At 37.4% G+C, this 21,719-nt stretch overlaps 1 protein-coding gene across 2 annotated transcripts in view; it reads left to right on the top strand.

The window, feature by feature from the left end:
• Nucleotides 1–291: 291 nt before the first annotated feature.
• The window catches only part of LOC131979737 (high affinity choline transporter 1-like), a 36,599-nt gene continuing 15,171 nt past the window's right edge, over nt 292–21,719 (top strand). The window contains exons 1-4 of one of the 2 annotated variants that reach the window (XM_059343737.1): nt 292–728; nt 11,203–11,411; nt 12,869–12,982; nt 16,143–16,298. In XM_059343737.1, the coding sequence (XP_059199720.1) occupies nt 11,228–11,411; nt 12,869–12,982; nt 16,143–16,298 (454 nt within the window). In that variant the 5' untranslated portion in view covers nt 292–728; nt 11,203–11,227. Of the gene's footprint in view, nt 729–8,360; nt 9,987–11,202; nt 11,412–12,868; nt 12,983–16,142; nt 16,299–21,719 lie in introns of those variants that run through there. The other variant, XM_059343745.1, reaches the window with a different exon arrangement.

Genomic DNA, 21,719 nt, shown 5'->3' with positions numbered 1-21,719 from the left:
GCATGTATTTACCCAGCATAGGTCCTAAAACCTCAATAACAAGCTGTAATATTATTATTATTATTCAGACAATTAAGGACCAAAACACTGAAAACAAGTGAAACATAAAAGATGCTGACTAAGAATCTTATCAGACAATAAATAACCATTAATCCCCTTGATGTGAGGCATAATGTGACTTTATAGATGTGAGTTTGTGCAGGAGGTGCCAGTGAAGTGTCTGTTATTCTGCCGTGGACCAGAGGAGGAGGAGGAGGAGGAGGAGGAGGAGGAGGAGGAGGAGGAGGAGGAGGAGGAGGCTCTGCTAACTGGCTGCAGAAGGAGCTCCGGTGTGTAAATCACCAATCAGCTGTGAGCGGTGGCAGCTTCCTCCTGCTGCCCCGCCCCCCCGTCAGCTTTAAAACCAGGAGGAGACTCACTCCTCATTCTAGAGAGTTCTGTCCTTCCTCATTGAGCCTTCCTCATCAGCTCTGACTCCTCTTCCTCTCCACTACTGACCACTTTAGTTTAAACCAGCCTGTGAGACTCAGAGCACCTGTCGGCTCTGGTCTCCTCCATCTCTCGGCTCTTTCTTTATTATTTTTGTTGTTCCACCTCAGCAGCTCTGTGGATGAGCTGCATGAACTGTTCTCTACCTGGACTGATTGTATCACCTGTCCTGTGAGCAATAGCCTCTGTTTCCTCTTCACACCACCACTCAGAACTGACAGAACTGACATACTCTATAGGTATGTATCAACCATTCTATTCTCTCTCTCCTCTGCTCACTTTCCTGTTTTTTTTCTCTTTGCTGTTAGATATAAATCTCTCCAGTTGTGCAGAAGTGTTTTAATGTGCAAATGCAACATGTGTATGTGTGTTTTTATATGAAAAGCTCATTTAATTTGGTCAAATTAGGACATGGGAGTGCATGCCTGAGCTAGAAATAGCCCTGAGGGGCCCGGCGGTGGAGCCAATGGGCTCTAGTGGTTTCTCTTCAGCTGTCTGTCTTTGTTTGCTGGATTCTCTCTGTCAATAGTTTTGATAACCTGTATTTTTCCACGACACATTCATTCTGAGAGAAGTAGTTCAGGCTGAGACACACACAGTCAGACTGGCGTAGATGCATGAAAATGTCTTTTAATTTCATTTTAAATCTTATTATTTTGTTTTGTGGGGAAAAAATGTATGAAATATGTGTTTTTGAGTGAGAATGCAGCGGTTGGTTTTTATTTTTTACTCCACTTATGATGCAAAAATAATGATTTGTCGCTTTTAAAACATAAAGATGAACTTGTCAGCGGTGTTTCCCAGCACTTCTCTCTCCGTGTGGAACAAAAACTTTCCTCTCTGGTCACCTGACTTCCTCTCTGTCATCGTGTTATTTCCACCTATCAGCTGCACATCTTTACAGCCGTCACTGTCACTTTTAATCACTTTTAATCACTTTTAATCATCGTTGACGAGAGCAGATTAATCAGTAGTGACTCACTCAACATCACCATCATCCAGAGCCTCACAGGAACCAGGAGATCACTTTAATAACTCCTCTTTGCATTTGATTAACTTGTGATGCATCCATCAAACCCTTGAAGCCCTTTTTGCCTCCGTCACAGATAGTGAAATCTTTGATTCAAGGTCTAAAAGCAGCCTGAGAGTGAAAGGCTGATAAAGAGAGCTGACCTGCAGTAACACATGGACACAAACACCAGTTAGACTTGAAATCAGCCCCCAGTGTCCCCTCCCCCCCCACAGCAGCTATAATTACTGTCATGTTTACTGTACGACTCCTGCTGCAGTAGTTTTACTCGTTCTCCAGCCTGTTAAAGTCACTCAGGGATTTCCAAGAATTCCTCTAAGTCAGGCTGGATCTGCTCCAGAGAGGTTTCTATGAACTGCAGAGATGTTAAATTGTCCATATGAAGAGAGTTAGTTTAATAAAAAGCAGCAGGAGGGGAAGAAGAGAGGGATCAGCCAGCTTTCATCATCATCATCATCATCATCATCATCTCTCTGTTGGTCCTCTCTCTCTCTCTCTTTCTGTCTTTCTTTCTCTCTTTGCTCTCCGTGAAACACAACATGCTTGTTTGCAGCGTAGCGAGGTCACATTTCACTGGTGCTGAAGAGCCTCATAGCATGTGCACTGTAAAAAATAATCTGTTTGATTTACGGTAAAATACCTGCAGCCTAGAACTGCACCGTAAAAATGACAGTGAGTGGGTTTCCTGCTGTAAATTTAATGTAAATATCAGCAAAAACCTGTTATTTTTAGGGTAATTGTGTCATTCATTCACACATCATGGTATTTCTACCATTCATTTTACATGAAATGTTATATTTTTGCAGCAGAATGGTGTGTTTCCAACAGTTTATGGCAGTAAAAGTTAAAGTTTTGTGCTATTCTTTGATTTACGGTAATTAAAAGTGTCTACTACGGTGATATCCAATTTTTCATTTTTACGCCCTATTTTTGATGCAATTTGACAGTGTTTTACTGTCATTTCTACAAACACCACATCATGGTATTTCTCCATTAACTTTACATGAAAATGTTATATTTTTACAGCAGAACTGTGTGTTTCCTACAGTTTATGGCAGTAAAAGTTAAGGTTTTGTGCTATTCTTTGATTCACGGTAATTAAAAGTGTCTACTACGGTGATATCCAATTTTTTATTTTATGCCCTATATTTCCAATGCATTTTGACAGTGTTTTGCTGTAATTTCTACAAACACCACATCATGGTATTTCTCCATTAACTTTACATGAAAATGTTGTATTTTTGCAGCAAAATGGTGTGTTTCCAACTGTTAATGACAGTAAAAGTTAAAGTTTTGTGCTATTTTTTTGATTCACGGTAATTAAAAGTGTCTACTACACTACGGTGATATCCAATTTTTTATTCACGCCCTATATTTCTCATGCAATTTGACAGTGTTTTACTGTAATTTCTACAAACACCACATCATGGTATTTCTCCATTAACTTTACATGAAAATGTTATATTTTTACAGCAAAACTGTGTGTTTCTAACAGTTTATGGCAGTAAAAGTTAAAGTTTTGTGCTATTTTATTGATTTACGGTAATTAAAAGCATCTACTAGGGTGAAATACAATTTTTAATTCACGCCCTATATTTCTCATGCAATTTGACAGAGTTTTAACATGTTTTTACAGTGTGTGAATGTGCACAGACACACACAGGTAGTGAAAGTTCCCATTAACGCTGCTAATAGCAGATGATATCGTCCGTAAACACTCTGCAGAAGTTGCAGGGGGAGGGAGGAGGAGGGGGAGGCAACCACACGGCTAGAGGAGTCAGTCTGAACGGAAAAGTACTGAGAGGCAGGAGATGAGGAGGTGTGTGTGTGTGGGTGTGTGTGGGAGGCGTATTCGTAGAAAGAGTGTTGTAGCTGCAGCCGTGCCAACACACACTGCTGCACCTGTATGAAAGAGAATACCTCGGTGGGTATTTGGACACAGAGCTCATGTCTAAAGATACTCAGATCACAGATGAAATTAATCCTGCGCTGCATTCTCTCAGCCAAAGGTTACATTCAGTCCACAAATCCTTCACCAGGTGCTGTCAGAGCTGCACTTTATCCACTCTATTATTATATGTTATGTTTATTCCAGCTTTGAGGGGAAACTCAAATTACCTGGGGGCCGCTGGAGGCAGCATCAAATGACACAAAAAAGACACTAAATTACAAAATTACCAAAAAAAAAGACACAAAATGACACGAAAAAGACACAATTACCTCAAAAAAGACACAAAATGACCAAAAAAAGACACGAAAAAGACACAAAATGACCCGAAAAAGACACAAAATGACAGAAAAAAACTAAATTATTTAAAAAAGACAGAAAATGACCCGAAAAAGACACAAAATTATCAAAAAAAGACACAAAATTATTTTTAAAAAGACACAAAATGACCAAAAAAGACACAAAATTATTACCAATTTCAAATAGACAATTTGTGTATTGAATTATCAGAAAACATGCTATATTGTGATGTGTATCGTTATAGATATACAGCCTATATCAGGATAGATCATTTTGTCCGTGTTGCCCAGCCGTACCATCACTAAAGTAGACTGACTTGCTTGAATGATTGTTTGACGGATCATCATTGGCAGGCTAACCCAACTATTTGTTTCCATTGCATTCTATGCATACAAAATGCATTTTTTAAATTAATTTTCTCATCAGTTACGACTTTTCTGCTGCCAGCAGCCAAGCCAATAGAACGGGAAAAAACAAAACGGCGTCCAAGTGTTTTTCAGTCGTTCAGTGGCGCTTAATCACTTTTTTATATTTTACTCAAATGCAAAAAGTCCTTTTTGTAAATCTTGTCTTTTCATTGTGAAAGAAGCCTGTATGAAGTTAAACTCAGGGGACTTAGAGGGCGACTTGTCGCATCAATGGGGATTTTTTTATGCGTGCTATGAATGTTAAGGGGTTTTTTTCTGATGGGGATTTTTTTTCTTTTGGTTTGCACCACAAAGACCAAAGACAGTTTATTCTTGACGTTGTGGTAAAGACTTTATTTTCTTGTGGTCTTCCAAAGTCGACATAAGATGTAAATGAACCAGAAACATGTCTGTGAGTCTTCAGACACCTTTAAACATGTTTTACGCTTCACTTTAATGGGCCTGCATTGTATTCATGCTTGAGCTGTTCAGGAATGGAAAGTTACCAGCTGCTGAGTCAGCAAAGTGTAGAAACGACTAAGACAACAACACATGACATTGATTGAGCGGTTCTTAGAGTGAAAGCACTTATTAAAGTTATTTTGTGGGTTCTTGATAAGATGAGGAAATGATCGGTTCCTTCAAACTCTGTGGCTGTCTCAGCTTGTCTCAGTTTTTATAAGTCAGAGAGATAAACATGTTGATAATATTGGCAGGATGCAGCAAAAGAAAGAGTGTTTTTCTTAGAATGCATTTTTTTTTAATCGTTTTTTAAGACCCTGTCCATCAAATACGGCTTCTAGCTTCTGGTGTTAGGTTCCATCAGGTAATTTGTTGTTTTGGCTGAAAAAGTGACAGTTAAAGAGACAGTTCAACCCAAAATCAAAAAATACATATTCATACCTGTCACGTTCTGGATTTGAAAATAAGGGAAATTTTCCGGCGACCCCTTACATTTTAAGACAGGTGTACAGAGAGCTAAAAGCTAAAATCAGCACTTATAAAGTACAGTTGGCTTCATGCACAGCTGCACCACTTCCTGAACTCCAGCCAGCTCCTTTGTTTCCTGTCTGTCATTATTGGACAAACTGATTCATCCAGGTGTGACTGACAACAATGATCTCACACCTGATTAACCCATTTAATGCGGGAAAGCATTACCACATTTCTACCATTAAAACCTGTTGGGCGCTGTTGTGTTATTCTACCATTAAAGCCGGGAAAGCAGAAAGGTCGTTTTGTAGTATTTGTAGTTTTTTCCACTTATTTTCGGTCTCTTTGAAAACATCACCAAAAAGGACACCAAATGACTAAAATAGACACGAAATGACTTCAAAAAGACATAAAATGACTAAAAAAGACACAAAATGACTTCAAAAAGACACAAAATGACTAAAAAAGACACAAAATGACTAAAAATAAGACACAAAATGACTAAAAAAGACACAAAATGACTAAAAAAGACACAAAATGACTTCAAAAAAGACACAAAAAGATAGAAAATGACCAAAAAAAGACACAAAATGACCAAAAATGAGAATCCATGTGGGAGTGTCCCAATGCATCATGGGACTTTTCCAGAACTTATAAATCATGGTGAAGACGACTATAGCGGAGGGAGCTCAGATATAACAGCTATAAGCTCTCAGATACTTTATGAATTTCATTTCTAGCTGCTACAGAGGCTGAAAAATCTATTATTTAGTAGAAGAGTTGACACTTCTGTTGGATTTACAGAAAAACTTCAGGTTTTAGGGGCTGATTTTAAAATCACCAATCAGAGGTTTTACAGGCAGTTTTTACAGCCGTTTTAGGAGTAAATGGGTTAATCAGTTAGTCAGAACCCTGCGTCCATTATTTATGTATTTATTTAAATGATATTTTTTGGGCATTTTATAGCTTTATTGATAGAAAGATGTTCAGAGTGAAAGGGGAAGACAGAGGGAAAGTGTTCAGAGCCGGATTCGAACCCGGTCCGCCTGCTCACGATTCTCTATTTATATGACTCTACCAAGTGCACCACATTCATTATTTATATTATTAATATTTGAACATTATCTGTATTTTCACAACACTGTAAGTTGGATCTTGAATCAGAGCTGTTATCTTCCCCCTGCCATTGCTTCTTGATCACAAAAAACAAAATGTAATTGATTGTCAGACATGTTAGCCGTGTCTTCATACACTCCTACGGATCAAAAGACGTGACACTGATGTGAGCAATAAGATCCACATGTCAAGAATCTGAGAGAAGAGGGCGAGGAAAGTGTGTTTACTTGTTAGGGAGGGGCACATATACAGTATAATGGAGCATTTCTTTCAACTAAACAGGTCGATAAGAGTCCCTATAGAGGGCCTCCAGTCTTCTCCACTCGGTGAAATATTTAGCATACTGTTACCAAGTGGAGAGGAGGCTCACAAAGTAGTTCTGGACTGTGAAAATCCTGGCCAGCATGAAAAGATCTCAGCATACAGTCAGGCAATTTAACCCATTTTATTAAGTTTCCCTGTAAATCCAACAGAAGTGTCAACTCTTCTACTAAATAATAGATTTTTCAGCCTCTGTAGCAGATAGAAATGAAATTCATAAAGTATGTGAGAGCTTATAGCTGTTATATCTGAGCTCCCTCCGCTATAGTCGTCTTCACCATGATTTATAAGTTCTGGAAAAGTCCCATGATGCATTGGGACACTCCCACATGGATTCTCATTTTGTGTCTTTTTGTGTCTTTGTATGTAGTAATTTTGTGTCTTTTTTTAGTCATTTTGTGTCTTTCTCTGTCTTTTTTGGGGGGTCATTTTGTCATTCTGATGCATTTCATTAGCCAAGAGACTGAAAATAGGTGGAAAAAAACTACAAATACTACAAAACGACGTATCCAGTTTCCCGGCTTTAATGGTAGAATAACACAACAGCGTCTAAAAACGTCTAAAGTACCATTTTCGATCCAAGATGGCCGACTTCCTGTTTGTTTTTGGGTATGGCTTCTTGAGACTTTTTGGTGCGTCTTCCCATGATACATGGATAGACCAAATTTCGTTTCTTTACGACAAACCTGATTTAAGGGCTCAATTCTAGGGGGCGCTAGTAGGTCATTTAGCCACGCCCATTTCTGAAAATAATGAAACACCTAAATTTTCGACGGGGATTGAATTTTGTCCCAAGTTTGATGAGTTTTGGAATATAATAAAGCCCTCAAAAACACAATTAATTTGCTGTTATAATAACAAACAGACCAATTTCTAATTAAAGAAAAATTCAGGGCTGATGTCCATAAATCAATACATTTAGGGTTACTGGGTCGGAGAAAATCTCTTAAAACTGATGGAGTTGTGGCACAATGCCCTCTACGGTTAAGTTTTTTTCTTTTTTTACAAGAGGACATAAAATAGCAGCAGCCCACAGGGAATCCTGCCAGTCCTGTGGTTGCAAAAAGCCCCATATAAATGTTACAAGTCCCTGGAATGCTTCAAAACATTAATTGTTTCTGAGGTATTCTGGTGATTTGAGGGGCGGCTTGTTGCCCAACAACTAAACTGTGTGTATGCTGGAGAGTGTAGCATGTCTTGTGCTTGCAGTTTGAAAGAGTTGTTTGTACTTGTTTTGAAATGTGTACAACTTTAATACTGCAGTAGAAAAAGGGGTTTTGAAAATGATACCAACACATTCATGTCTGTCATGTAAAACCTTGTATCTACAGCTGAGTAAGAAGTTCATACAATGACTCTAAAATGTTGTGGGGAAAATGTAAAGTATCTCAAAATGAAGACTGGAGAACTGTAGTACACACTGCATAAAAGGTGTTTAGTCTAAAACCAGATCAAACAGTAAATCTGAGGGAAATGATCTTGCTGTATGGACAGATAATTTACCTTGACAATATTTATTAAAATTAGATTATTAGATCTAGAAATAAGCATGTTGAACACCTAAAATAAGAAATTAAGTCTTAAAACCAGATAAATGATCTAACACTTCTCAATCTAAAGTTTTTTTTATCTTGGTAAGAACCAAATAATCATCAGGTCACTCTGCTCGGGCCAGTTCATCACTGCTGGCAGCTTTACTTTATCTGGTTTTAAGAGTTAATTTATTATTTTAAGTGTTCAACATGCTTATTTCTAGATTTAATAATCTTAATTTAATAAATCTTGTCAAGGTAAATTATCTGTCCATGCAGCAGATTTATGGTTTTATCTGGTTTTTAGACTAAACACCTTTCTTACAGTGTGCAATGACTCCAAAATGTTGTGGGGAAAATGTAAAGTTTCTCAAAGTGAAGCCTGTAGAAGTGTAATGAAGTGCAGTAACACTGACTATAATGGTTCACAGATTTCAGAACTTGGTTCTTGGAAACAATAAGATTTCAGAGCTCAATGTAACATAACGATGCCATGTGAACCCTGCAGCGTCGCTATGTAGAGACTCAAACATGCTCACATACTACAGAACACAGAAAAACACATGGGTGAGGTTTTCACATATTTGTTGACTTTGGCATAGAGCCACCCAGCCCCTCACACACACACACACACACACACACACACACACACACACACACACACTTACATACATTTGTCTCCTAGCCGTATTTTCAGTCCGTTCCTTTCACAAACATTTCCTTTTTTTCCCTCTCCTTATTCTCCCAAGTGGATATATGGCATTCTTTCCTCCTCGAGTTTTATGATTCGAGCCAAAACTTCTTTTTTTTCTTTTTCCACTATGTTGGGCGCGGGCCATGTCTTGTTTTTCAACATGAAAATAATGGCTGATGTTGATGAGTATCTGTTTATAATAAAGAACTTTTTTTTCCTGAAGAAACTGGCTCACTGTGATATTTTGGATTTGAAAAAACTTGTCTTGAGTCCTTCACATTCCCTGGACCTCATTAAGTTGGTACAACGCCTTTCTATTAGCTTTTAATCCTCTTTTTTAATAAAACCATCTGTCCAATGCACAATTACACTACACTGTAAAAAATGTCTGTAGATTTTACGGTGAAAAACTGCTAAACCATGACAGTAAAATGGGTTAATTCAGTTTCAGTAACAATGAAACACCGTAAATGTATATATCAGCCAAAAGTGTATTTTTTTTTTACATTTTTTTATTTTTTGAAAAATACATTACTCCACTATAAAATACTCTGGCACCATGTTTGTAAAAAAATATACTGTAATATATATACAAGCCATCACTGTAATTTTTGCATTTTCCTTTTGTAAAAAATACTTTTTCTCACTATTAAATGTACTAAACACCATATCTCTAACAGAAATATACTGTAATATTTAATGGAAAAATCTTTAATTTATGCATTTTTATTTATAAAGTATTTTCTTGTCAATTATATGGCAAAACAGCGTTTCTTTTGATGGAAAAGCTTTTTATTTATACGGTAAAAAAATGGAATAAAATTTCAATCTTAAACGTGAAATCAACAGTGCTAATATCTGTTTACCGTAATATTTTTTAAAAGTTGCACCGTATTTATTACGGTAAATTTCTTGCAACCACAGCTGCTGTTTTTTTACCGTAAAAACAGTTTTTTTACAGTGTAAAGTTGATGTCAATGTGCAGAGAAGTTGGTGCAACACCTTTCTATTAGCTTTTATCCTTTTAAAAAAAAAAAGAAAACCATCTGTCCAATGCACAGTAACTACACACACATAGACACACATGTGTTGACACTAATGTGGCTCTGAGTTGTGTTCACTTCTCGATGTTTGGGGTCGGAATTGGGCCGCCCAACCACTGGAGACGGGGGACAACATCTGTCCGCCATCTTTGTCAGTGCTGTCAACTATTATGGTGAGACCCTTTCTCCTCTCCGACTCTTCATCCTCCCATCCCTCACACCCCTTGCCTTCTTCCTCCTCCTCTTCTTCACCCCATCTCCCCCATCTGCAAGCAAGCAAGCAAGCAGGGCCAGGTCATCGTGATGCTGCTGCTCATCTCCTTTGTTTCCACTGCAGTCTTTTCTTTAGTCACTGTCTGTCTCTGAGAGGACATAAAGAGAGTTCTTTTCCACCTCACTCACCCTCCTCTGTGCATTGATTTGAGTAGCTACTGTCCTCTGTTCATTATTGTTTTATCATTTGCGCTTTATAGCTTTTTCTGCTCATGATGAATGCACCTTTTGTTTGTCCGAATCATCTTAGATGACACTTGAATTTGTGCAACTTGCCTCCCCTGCCCCCTTTTGCCCTGCAGTCCTACAAATACTTTTTACACAAAAAGTAAAATGGAATATGTAATGTGCATTTTGTTTGTTCATTTTGTTTGTGAGGAATATGTCATGGTGATTTAAACATGCATGACAAACAGCATTATGGGCTGAAATATGAGCCACCAGAAACTGAATTTGAATTATTTATATGTGAATTTGAATTGCTTAAGTTGAATAATTGCATTAAAAAACCTGAATTTGAATCACATCGTTTGAATTTGTGTTGTTCAATTTGAATCATTGCATTGAAAAACTGAATCTGAATTGTAATTTGAAATTTAATTCATTAGTTTAGAACTGAACCCTCACTTCTCACAATTCAAATTCAGTTTGCGATGTTTAATTTAAATTTTCTGCGACTAACATCCGGGTAGTTGAGGCCAGAGCAATCGAGTGCAGAAAACAGAGCTGCTGATTGGCTGAAGAGGCGCTCTGTGTATCTGAGCTCGATTGTTCTGCCTCAACTACCCGGATATTCGTCACAGAAAATGTCAATTTAATTTTGCGAACTGAATTTGAATTGTGAGAACTGAATGTTCAGTTCCAAACTAATAAATGCACTTTCAAATTACAATTCAGATTCAGTTTTTCAATGCAATGATTCAAATTGAGCAATACAAATTAAAATTATGTGATTCCAATTCAGGTTTTTTAATGCAATCATTCAAGTTAAGCAAATCAAATTCAAATATAAATAATTCAAATTCAGTTTCTGGTGGCACATATTTCCGCCTTTTGCATATTTCTTTTTCTAGCCGTTAGCGATCTTCATGGTTCTTTAATTCTGTCTCTCTACAGGAAACGCTCACAGCAGTAGTTCAGGATGGCTCTCAACGTGCCGGGTCTGGTGGTCATGGCGGGCTTCTACCTGCTCATCTTGGGCACGGGCATCTGGGCGTCCATGCGCTCCAAGAAGGAGGAGAAGAAGTGCTCCGGAGACGGCATGGAGATCACGCTACTGGCTGGACGCAACATCAACCTGCTAGTCGGCATCTTCACTCTAACAGGTGAACCAGTCAGAGGGAGCTCCGGTTATACTATCAGGAGGCGGAGCTAAATAATGGGGACACACTGGACAAAAGCTCCACATGCTCTCTATCACTATAGGTGGCTTGGAAGATATATTGGTTCTCCTAGATTTTATATGAGCCATGTTTCGACTAGGGGGGAAAGTGTCCACTGGGAAAGTCTCAGGCCACGCCCTCTCTAAAGCATCAGGCCACGCCCCCTCTAGTCTCAGGCCACGCCCTCTCTAAAGTCTCAGGCCACGCCCTCTCTCTAGTCTCAGGCCACGCCCTCTCTAAAGTCTCTCACTCTGCGTGTCTCCGTCACTAGTTAGCCTCCAGAGGGATTTAGAGACTCTGGAGGTGACGTTTGGTTTTCACCATCGCTAACTGTGCACAACGTCAGCAGCTGAAAGCAGCATGGCTAATTATGTACAGAGTCTCCGCTGATCATAAACATAGTGATGGTGAATTAACCAGCATCACTAACTGTGCACAGAGTGTCTGGTGCTTGTTGTAAACAAACAGAGATCGCTAAGTAAACACCTCCTGCAGCAGCAGCACATACACACTGTACTGCTACAGAGCTAACTGTTAGCCTGTTAGCACATACACACTGTACTGCTACAGAGCTAACTGTTAGCCTGTTAGCACATACACACTGTACTGCTACAGAGCTAACTGTTAGCCTGTTAGCACATACACACTGTACTGCTACAGAGCTAACTGTTAGCCTGTTAGCACATACACACTGTACTGCTACAGAGCTAACTGTTAGCCTGTTAGCACATACACACTGTACTGCTACAGAGCTAATTGGAGCTAACTGACGCTAATGGAGGCTCTTCTTAACAGGCAAACTGGATTTGTCTCCAGTCGCTTTCTTGAAAAATAGTCTCTAAGGGGGTCTGAAAAGTCGCTAAATATAGCAACAAAGTTGCTAAGTTGGCAACACTGCTTCACCAGCTTTTACAAATGGCGCGTTGTGTGGCATTGAGTACTACGTCACATCCTGCTTAGTGTTCTATCCAATCAGCAACCAGGAGAAAAAAGACCCTGCTCTTCAAAAGGGACTAAAAAAGTCCGCTCCGGACTGCTCGTATTCAGATTAGGGCGTTTCGGCGAGTGAGACCACCTCATTCTGGGTATTACCCGGTAGTGTAAACAGCCCTATGGCTGCCATCTCCGATCCACCATCTTGATGAAGCGGCTCCTACCAAAAATTGAAACCTAAGGCGATAGAGAGCATGTGGACAACATGTGGTGCTTTTGTCTGGCGTGTCCCCTTTCTTCTTAAATCTGGTCCTAAGCCATCTGACTATACACTGAAGCGATGATGACATTCAAGATTAGAAATATTTGTGAGGTGATAAAAACCGTCTCGTGGTGGTCAGTCAAAAGTGTGTTTGTTTGCATGATAAAGTCAGCCAGTCTTCTAATCTTTGTGTTTTCTCTTGCAGCTACTTGGGTGGGTGGAGGCTTCATTCTGGGCATCGCTGAGGCGACATACAACCCGACTCTAGGGGCCGTGTGGGCCCTCATGCCTGTGCCTTATGTTCTCACCTTCTTCTTGGGTAAGTAGCACCAAACACCCCCAAACCTTAAACCTGAACCATAAACTCTGACACCCTAATACTGTCTCCGGCTGCCATATGTTTACAGATGGAATCTTTAAATAGACATGAACTTCATACAGCCTGACCTAAATACCTAAATAGTCTTGTCCACATTACATAATAGCCTGGTATGAAGGGTAGCTCCCCGCTAAGGCTGCTAACTCTCACTAACTGGGAATCCTCGCATCAAATCTGAGAGGTCAGGGTCTTGGTTTTTAAAGAAGAAAGATTGTTGTAGTATTTAAAGTTCAATGTCTACCTTGTTCAATAAAAGTCATGGCCATAGCAAGGTTATTATAGTTAACGAAAATTAACAAAATAACAAAAACTAGAAGCGAAAAAACATTTTCGTTAACTGAAATAAAATAAAAACTTTTTAAGAGTTTTTATAAAACGATAACTACCTGAAACTGTATTGTGTGGTCACAAAACTAACTTAAACTAACTAAAATTATAGTGAAAATGTCCTTCGTTTTCGTCTTTGTCAACTTTTTTCATACATAATCCAGAGTTTCTGTTCCTCCACCGATGGGTGTGTAATTACCATAATTACCATAATGACGCCATATTGGCTGTAAAGAGCAACTTCTCAGCTTTCAGAAAACATTGGAATTTTTCCGATAACACAAATCGTTTAGGTATTATGGAAATCCGAAGTGCGCTAGCACAAACGTGTCGCCGGCACAACACTTGCAAAAAGTAACAAGAGTAACCAGATAAAGTAAAGCTGCCAGCAGTGATGAACTGGCCCGAGCAGAGTGACCTGATGATTATTTGTAATAAACAGAGGAATAAGCCCAACAATAAGCCGTCTCTTAACATTGATGGGCTCCTCCTTACATCTTTTTTGGTAGTTTGATGTCTATTTGTTGGTCAATTTGTGTCTTTTTTGATCATTCTACGTCTTTTTTGGTAGTTTTGTATCTATTTTTTGGTCATTACACATCTTTTTTGTTCATTTTGTGTCTTTTTATTGGTTATAATACGTCTTTTTGGTCGTTATATGTCTTTTTTGTTAGTTTTGTGTCTATTTTTTGGTCAATTTGGTCTTCAAAAAATATCTAATTGAGTTGAAATCATTTGCTGACAGCTTCAGCTCCAACATCCCATCTGCTCCTCTGACTTCAGACTTCTTGAGTTGAAGCGTTGCTGACCAGCACGTATAGTTGCCAGCCCCCGACTCCATCTGACTCCCCGCACCAATAAAAATGTCGCTCACGTTAAAAATAGGAGCATGAGGAATCACTTTAGGATTGTAACTTGAAGCAACAGGTGCAGAGGGAGAGCTGATTGCCCTCCACTGAATCCATCAAACCTACAAACTTTACTACAAACTGTGGTGGGTGTCTAACATCTGTGAAGGGGCTAATAATCCTTTTCTCCTTTTAGCAGCTCAGGTTAGGTATCAGAGGTGCCGACACGCATTATAATAAGAACGTGCAGAGACGCTCATACACTTCTGATGTTTATTGAACAGAACTCTGGTTGACTTTTCTTATTTTCAACACAAAATACAACTTTTTTCGCTTAATGCGATGCAAAACGTTTGGTTTCTAAATGTGTTTTCTAGTTTGTGAGTGCGGCCGGAAAACTGTTTCCAATAATGTTTGCAATAAATAATAAGTGTAAAAATCTAAAATGCCACAAATAAAACAATACAATCAAACAAACAGATAAACATAGTAAAAAAAAAAGAAAAGACGCAGTTAAACGTAGTAAAATCAAATAAAAAGAAATAAAAGACACAGAGGACCACAAAAAATAAGTTTTTTTAAGTTCCTTTAGAAGTTTTAAACTAGGTTGGCTCCATATTTTGTTTCCTTTCCTTAAAAATAATTTCTTTTACAAATAAAAAATAACATAATTATCTTAAAACAAGTTTACATATTTTCAAATTATATTTAAGTGTTCAATATGGTTCCAACAATGTGCAACAGGTGAACTCACCAGCTGCTGCTGGCCCAGTGTTGTCACAATGGGCCGTACGGTGTGAGAGTAACGGGAACCGGAAACTCTAAAGTCCCACATCAGGAAATCTAAGGTTCCCCATTGTTGGCCTAGTGGGCCCTCGGGTCCAGCTGGAGGTGTTTATCATGTTATCTGGAGGGAACACGTGTTGTTCTTATTGTTCACACGTCCTTATTCTCTCACTCTCCTACTCACCCTCTTCCTCTTCTGGGTTTTAAATTATATATACACTGTAAAAAATGTCTGTAGATTTTACGGTTAAAAACTGCTAAACCATGACAGTAAAAGACGTAAAATGATAAATGAGTTAATTCAGGTTCAGTAACAATGAAACACTGTAAATGTTTATATCAGCCAAAACAGGATTTATTTATATATATGTATATATATATATATATATATATATATATATATATATATATATATGTATATATATATATATATATGTATATATATATATATATATATTATTATTATTATTATTATTTTTAAATACATTATGCCACTGTAAAATACTCTGACACCGTGTTTGTAACAAAAATATACTGTAATATATAAACAAACTTGAATATCATGAATAAAGATGAAAGTGGCAAAAAACTCAAATTTCTGAGAAATTTGAGAATTTCTTTGAGAATGAAACCGGTAAATTACGAGTAAAAAAATATAATATTTTTTTAGATGCTAATTTAAGTGAAAGCAACTGATATTTCACAGATAAAGTTTTAATGTGTAAGCCATCACTGTAATTTTCAATCTAAAACCTTTTATTTATACGGTAAAAAATGGAATAAAATGACATCATGAACGTGAAATCAACAGCGTTAATATCTTTTTACCGTAATACTAAAAAAAGTTGCACCGTATTTTTTACGGTAAAGTTCTGGCAACCACAGCTGCTGGTTTTTTTAACGTAAAAACAGTTTTTATTTTTTAACAGTGTACTAACAATTAAATAAGCACATAAAGCTATGATCAGTAGGTAAATTATACTCAAAACAAGATAATTAAGAGCAACTGCAGCTGCCGTTTTTTTTTACCGTAAAAACAACTCTTTTTCTTTCTTTTTTACAGTGTACAGCCATGTTTGACTTCATAATTTCCACTGAGAGACTAATATTTGGTGCTAATACTTTCCCTCCTGCTCCAGGTGGGTTTTTCTTTGCCAAGCCCATGAGAGAGAACAAGTATGTGACAATGATGGACCCGTTCCAGAAGAAGTACGGGAACGTTCTGAGCAGCGCGCTGATCTTTCCCGCGCTGGTGGCTGATGTCCTGTGGGTGGCACGCACGCTCGTCAGCCTGGGTGAGTTATTCTGACTGTAAAAGCGTCTGGCAGGGTTGAGTGTTCACACACATACTTATACAATCATGCAGGCACAGACAGATCTGGGGACACAATGTGCACAAACACACAGTAGGAAAACAGGTTGGTGTTGATGTCTGGAGACTACAGGGAGATCTTTTTAAAGTTAAGGACCTCAAAAACAGTTATTTATGGCTGAGCTGTTATAATGGGTCACATTTTATTGTCAGGGTTTTCTTTTGTTATTTTGACCTCCTGTTATGTTGAGCTGCTTTAGTTATAAGTAGATGAACATAACAAGAAGTTTATGTGACATGATATTTGTGAAAATGACTAATTAACCCTCTGGTCACTCTAATTTACTAACTTTCAGACCCTTCGGGCTGAAAATGTCCACTCCCCAAAAAAAACTTTACAGATTAATACTTTTTTTTCTGCATAAACAACTTCTGCCCTGCTAACAATCTCCATGTACATAAATTAAATTTCACACGTAGGTTGTTAAATACGTATAAATCAATTATAGCTACACTGGTGGTAGCGATCTTATTAGAAATCACCGTGAAAACACCGGAAAGTGCCACGCTGCAGAAGTGTCCGGTTTGGGATACAGCCTCTATAAACGGAGCGTGTCTATGTTCCCCGCTCTGTTACTTTTTCCACCATTACTGCCAAATTTTATGGCAAATAGGCCTAGACGAGGAAACCCTAACCCTTTTACAGAAAAAGGGTCCTATGCTCCCCGGTATGTATTGCTACAGGAGAACATAGGACCCTTTTTTCTAAAAAATAGACACGCTAATTAGCTAGCTAGTTAGCTAGCTACAGCATTATTCCAATACACGACTGAAGTCTAAGACTCATTGTTTAAAATATAAACACATATTTTAAGTTGTAAGTCTGCCAACGTTAACATCCTAAATAACATAAATATATACGGTGTACAGAAAGCTTGACAGGCGTAGCAGCAGTGACGTAGCCAACTGACAAACTTCATATAAAACTAGCTAGCTCCAAGACAAAAAAGCTTTATTTTTACGTCACAGTTTACAGTAGCAGCTGCAGTGAGAAAAGCATATTAAAGGTCTATTAGGCTAAATATTTGCTGCACACACATTTTCCACCCAGATGCTGTTGACGCTGCGTTATAAGCACAATGAGAGTCTGTTACTAAAAATAACTAACTGCTGCAGTGGATTATTATTATTATTATAAGTATGATTTATGTTTTATTGTGTAGTGTGGAAAATTGTCCAGACGACAAGATGATTTATTGGAATATTAAACTGGCTTTATTGTTTGTTTCTTAAGATAAATCTTTAAGTCATTATTTAAGTGTGTGTGTGTGTGTGTGTGTGTGTGTATGTGTGCGTGCATGTATGTGTGTTATGCGATACTGAATACGTGTGTGTGTGTGTGTGTGTGCTTGTGTGTGTGTCTGGTGTGTGTGTGTGTGTGTGCATAATGTTTTCTTGTGTGTGTTTTAATGCTGTTTTCTTTTCCAGTGTTATTTGAAAAAGGGGGTTAAACATCGAGCAGCCTGTTGATTGTGAAAGGTGATCAATGATTTGAACCCGATCGATGTGTCACTAGTGACTTTGTTCTCCATTGTTTGTTCCGGGGCTCTGATTGAAGGTTAATGTTTCATCATATGTCATGTCATTCTGTGTAAAAAGAGGTTTAGACAGACAGTAAGAGCAGTGAAATCCATTGAGAGGGTTTGAGTTGCTGTGCTGACGCTCCACAAAAGGACTGGTAGGAGGCAGGAATGTTCTGGGACCGTTCTGTCCACACCTATTAAACCAATATAGAACCAGGGGACCCCTCACTCCTAAGTAAAACCTCCTGTCGTTGTTTCCGGGAGAGCTATTTCAGCCCCACACAGTCTCACTGCAGCAACTAACAAAGGGTCAGACTGACTGAAAAACTGCTTTAAAGTTGTTTAACGTGTTTTAACTGGCCAGACAAATGGCTTTAGATTAGATTAGATTACATCCCTTTTAGATAAAGATAAGAAATAAATAAACAATCTAATTTAAAAAAAAACATTTAATTATGTACAATATACTTTACACATAGTGCAAATGAAGTGAAGAATGTGCAAATTATATGCAAAATGTGCAGAAAAGAAAGAAAGAAAACTCCAACACGTTCAGGTTTTGCTGGTGTTGTCCAGTCTAATGGCAGCTGGAATGAATATGTTATATGTAGGTCAGTGATATGACTCTTATTTCTACATGTATTTTTATGCTAAAAAATCATGACGATTTATTAACCTTTGACCCCAAAAAACATAGTTACTACATTGCTGTAAAAGGTTCTAATAGTGATGATAAACAGAGAGCAGGAACTATAATGTTGTTGTCTTCTTTCAGCTTTTATATTTAGTTTTCAGTCAATAAACATTTTCAGATTGATTTTGTTATAAATCTATTTAACAATGTTTAAAAACTCTATTCAAAGAGTTGTGTATTTTAGCCTTAATATTATAAAGAAATGTGAAATTTTAGTCTTAATATCATTTATCTCACTTTTATTATATATATTAATTAATTATATATTAAATTAGTATATATATCCAAAGCAGACTGTGTTAAGTGTAATTACTGCTTGGTTTTGAGTTCATTTTGTGTGTTTTTATATCATTATTTCTCTGAAAAAAAGCAAAATTAAAATCTAAAACGCTGTCACAAGATAAAACAGACATGAAGGAGTTGATGTTTAGTGATAAGTGCTTTAGTTACTGCAGTGAGTCTTTGTAGGTCAGTCTGTGCATTAGTCCCATTCGTACACTTGAGTAACACACACGCACACACACACATAAACACTTGACACTCCAAAGAGTGCGCTGAGCGTTTGACTTGTTGCTGGGAGACTGTTTATGTGTGTGTATGTGTGTGTAGTATAAACTTCATGGTATGTGTGAGCGAGCGTGCTGACTGGTGGAGAGCCAGAAAGGACTTAGCTTTTAAAAACACTTTCCATGTGCTGTCAGTTAGCGGTGCAGTGCACAGTCATGGTCACATACCTGCAGCAAGGACCAGGACGGGCTGTTTTACTGTGTGTGTATGTAGTTGTGCACACACACACACACACACACACACACACACACATGCATGCATTCTGAAAGTGGGACATAGATCTAAAAACAACACGGGGGTGTTTAACCCTTAATAACCCTCATTGAAATACTTGCAAATTCCAAATTCCAACCCTAGAGAATATTGGAGGATATTACATACAGCCAGAAGGTGTAAAAGAAAACATACGGACCCGGGGAGGGGGGTGATATTTAGAGAAAAAAGTTTATGAGTTTAAAGTGGCAAATCTACGAGAAAAAACGTGCAGATTTATGAGATTTAAAGTGGTGAATCTGGGAGAAAAAGTGTTTGTTTCACTTTTTTCTTGTAAATCTGCAACTTTTTTCGCGCAGATTTGACACTTTAAATCTCTTTAATCTGCAACTTTTTTTCTTGTAAATTTGCAACTTTTTTCTCTAAATATTACAAATCCATGTGGTTCTACGACCTCACAGAGAGACATGGGGACCCCATTTAGATATCCATCCCATTTAGAAGTTACCAAATATAGTTCTACGCCCAATAAAGGGTTAAACAGCTCTTTCACTCTGTCCATCCCTGGTTCTACACTGCAAAAACATCAAGCTTACCAAGTATTTTCTTCTTCTATCTAGCAATAGTAACTTAATTATATTGTTTTGAGTCTAATTTACCTACTGACCATAGCTTTATGTGCTTATTTCATTATTAGTACACTGTAAAAAAACCACAACTTGTTTTTACGGTAAAAAACAACCAGCAGCTGTGGTTGCCAGAACTTTACCGTAATAAATACGGTAGAACTTTTTTTATTTATTACGGTAGTGTAGTCCCAGAGGTCTCTGAATCTCATTCCACTTTCTAAATATAATGTAGAGGGGAACAGCACAGCTCAGCACAGAACAGCTCAGAAACATAGTGTCCAGGGCCCGATTCACAAAGATGTTCCTAAGATAAAAATAGGATGTTTACTACAATAAAAACCACAAATATCCTCAATGAACTGTTTTTGAACTAGAAATGTAAACATAGGATACAAATATGAAGACATAAAAAGGTACATTTAAATATAATAAAACTATATTAAAAAAAAGTCCCATAAAAACAGTATATTTATAGGTTTTTTTTTCCTTGTTAGCTGCAACTCTTCAAAACAAACTATGTGATAAATGACACAGAGAGCTCCACCAACGCTGAAATATTTCTGTACTATCAAATTAAAACTATCATATCTTTGGTTTTACATGAGCTAGGAATGTCAAACAAAAACTGGGAGAAAGTTTCAAGTCTGAACTTTGGAGTGAAGTTGATAGCAGCGCTACATGTCAACTAGTTTTTTTGTTAAATGTCACATGATCTGATCAGGACACCACCATCACAGACCCCAGAGGGTTAAGTAATATGTTCATTGTGATTAATGAAGTCGTATCAAATACAACAACAAGAGAAGATTGTAGTTTAATCTAGGAATAAACCCACATGTCACACAGACTGAAAGGACATTTACATTATATGTCAGCTGATAAAATAATACATTTGTTAACAAATTAGTCTAGGGCTAAACTAAATATTAAAAAAATCAAATAAATTATATACAAATGTGTTCAAGTAAATCCATATCTAGACTTCTCTTTCTCCTGTATCTGTTTTCAGACTGCTGACGGCTTCTCTTAAAGTTGAGAAGAACTTTGTTTTCAAGGATCTCATTTGTTCTTAAGTTCTACCTCACACTGCAAAAAGGTGTTTAGTCTAAAAACCAGATCAAACAGTAAATCTAAAGGTCTAAAACCAGATCAAACAGTAAATCTAAAGGTCTAAAACCAGATCAAACAGTTAATCTAAAGGTCTAAAACCAGATCAAACAGTAAATCTAAAGGTCTAAAACCAGATCAAACAGTAAATCAAAAGGTCTAAAACCAGATCAAACAGTAAATCTAAAGGTCTAAAACCAGATCAAACAGTAAATCTAAAGGTCTAAAACCAGATCAAACAGTAAATCTAAAGGTCTAAAACCAGATCAAACAGTAAATCTGAGGGAAATGATCTTGCTGCATGGACAGATAATTTACCTTGACAAGATTTATTAAATTAAGATTATTAAATCTAGAAATAAGCATGTTGAACACTTAAAATAAGAAATTAACTCTTAAAACAAGATAAATTATCTAACACTTCCAAATATAAGTTCTTTTATCTTGGTAAGAAACAAATCATTGTCAGTGTGTGAAAAAACTTAAGAAGAAAGTTAAGAAAACAACTAAAGAAAAGATGAGAATTTCTTCATGAATAACAAATCTTCTTACATTTTGTCTCAAGAGCAAAGTGAAGAAAAAAAGTGGCCCTTAAGAAGCGTTTTTTTCTC

This window comes from Centropristis striata, chromosome 1 (genome assembly GCF_030273125.1).
Source record: "Centropristis striata isolate RG_2023a ecotype Rhode Island chromosome 1, C.striata_1.0, whole genome shotgun sequence".
Taxonomy (NCBI): Eukaryota; Metazoa; Chordata; class Actinopteri; order Perciformes; family Serranidae; genus Centropristis; species Centropristis striata.
This window is presented reverse-complemented; position numbering and strand designations above follow the sequence as displayed.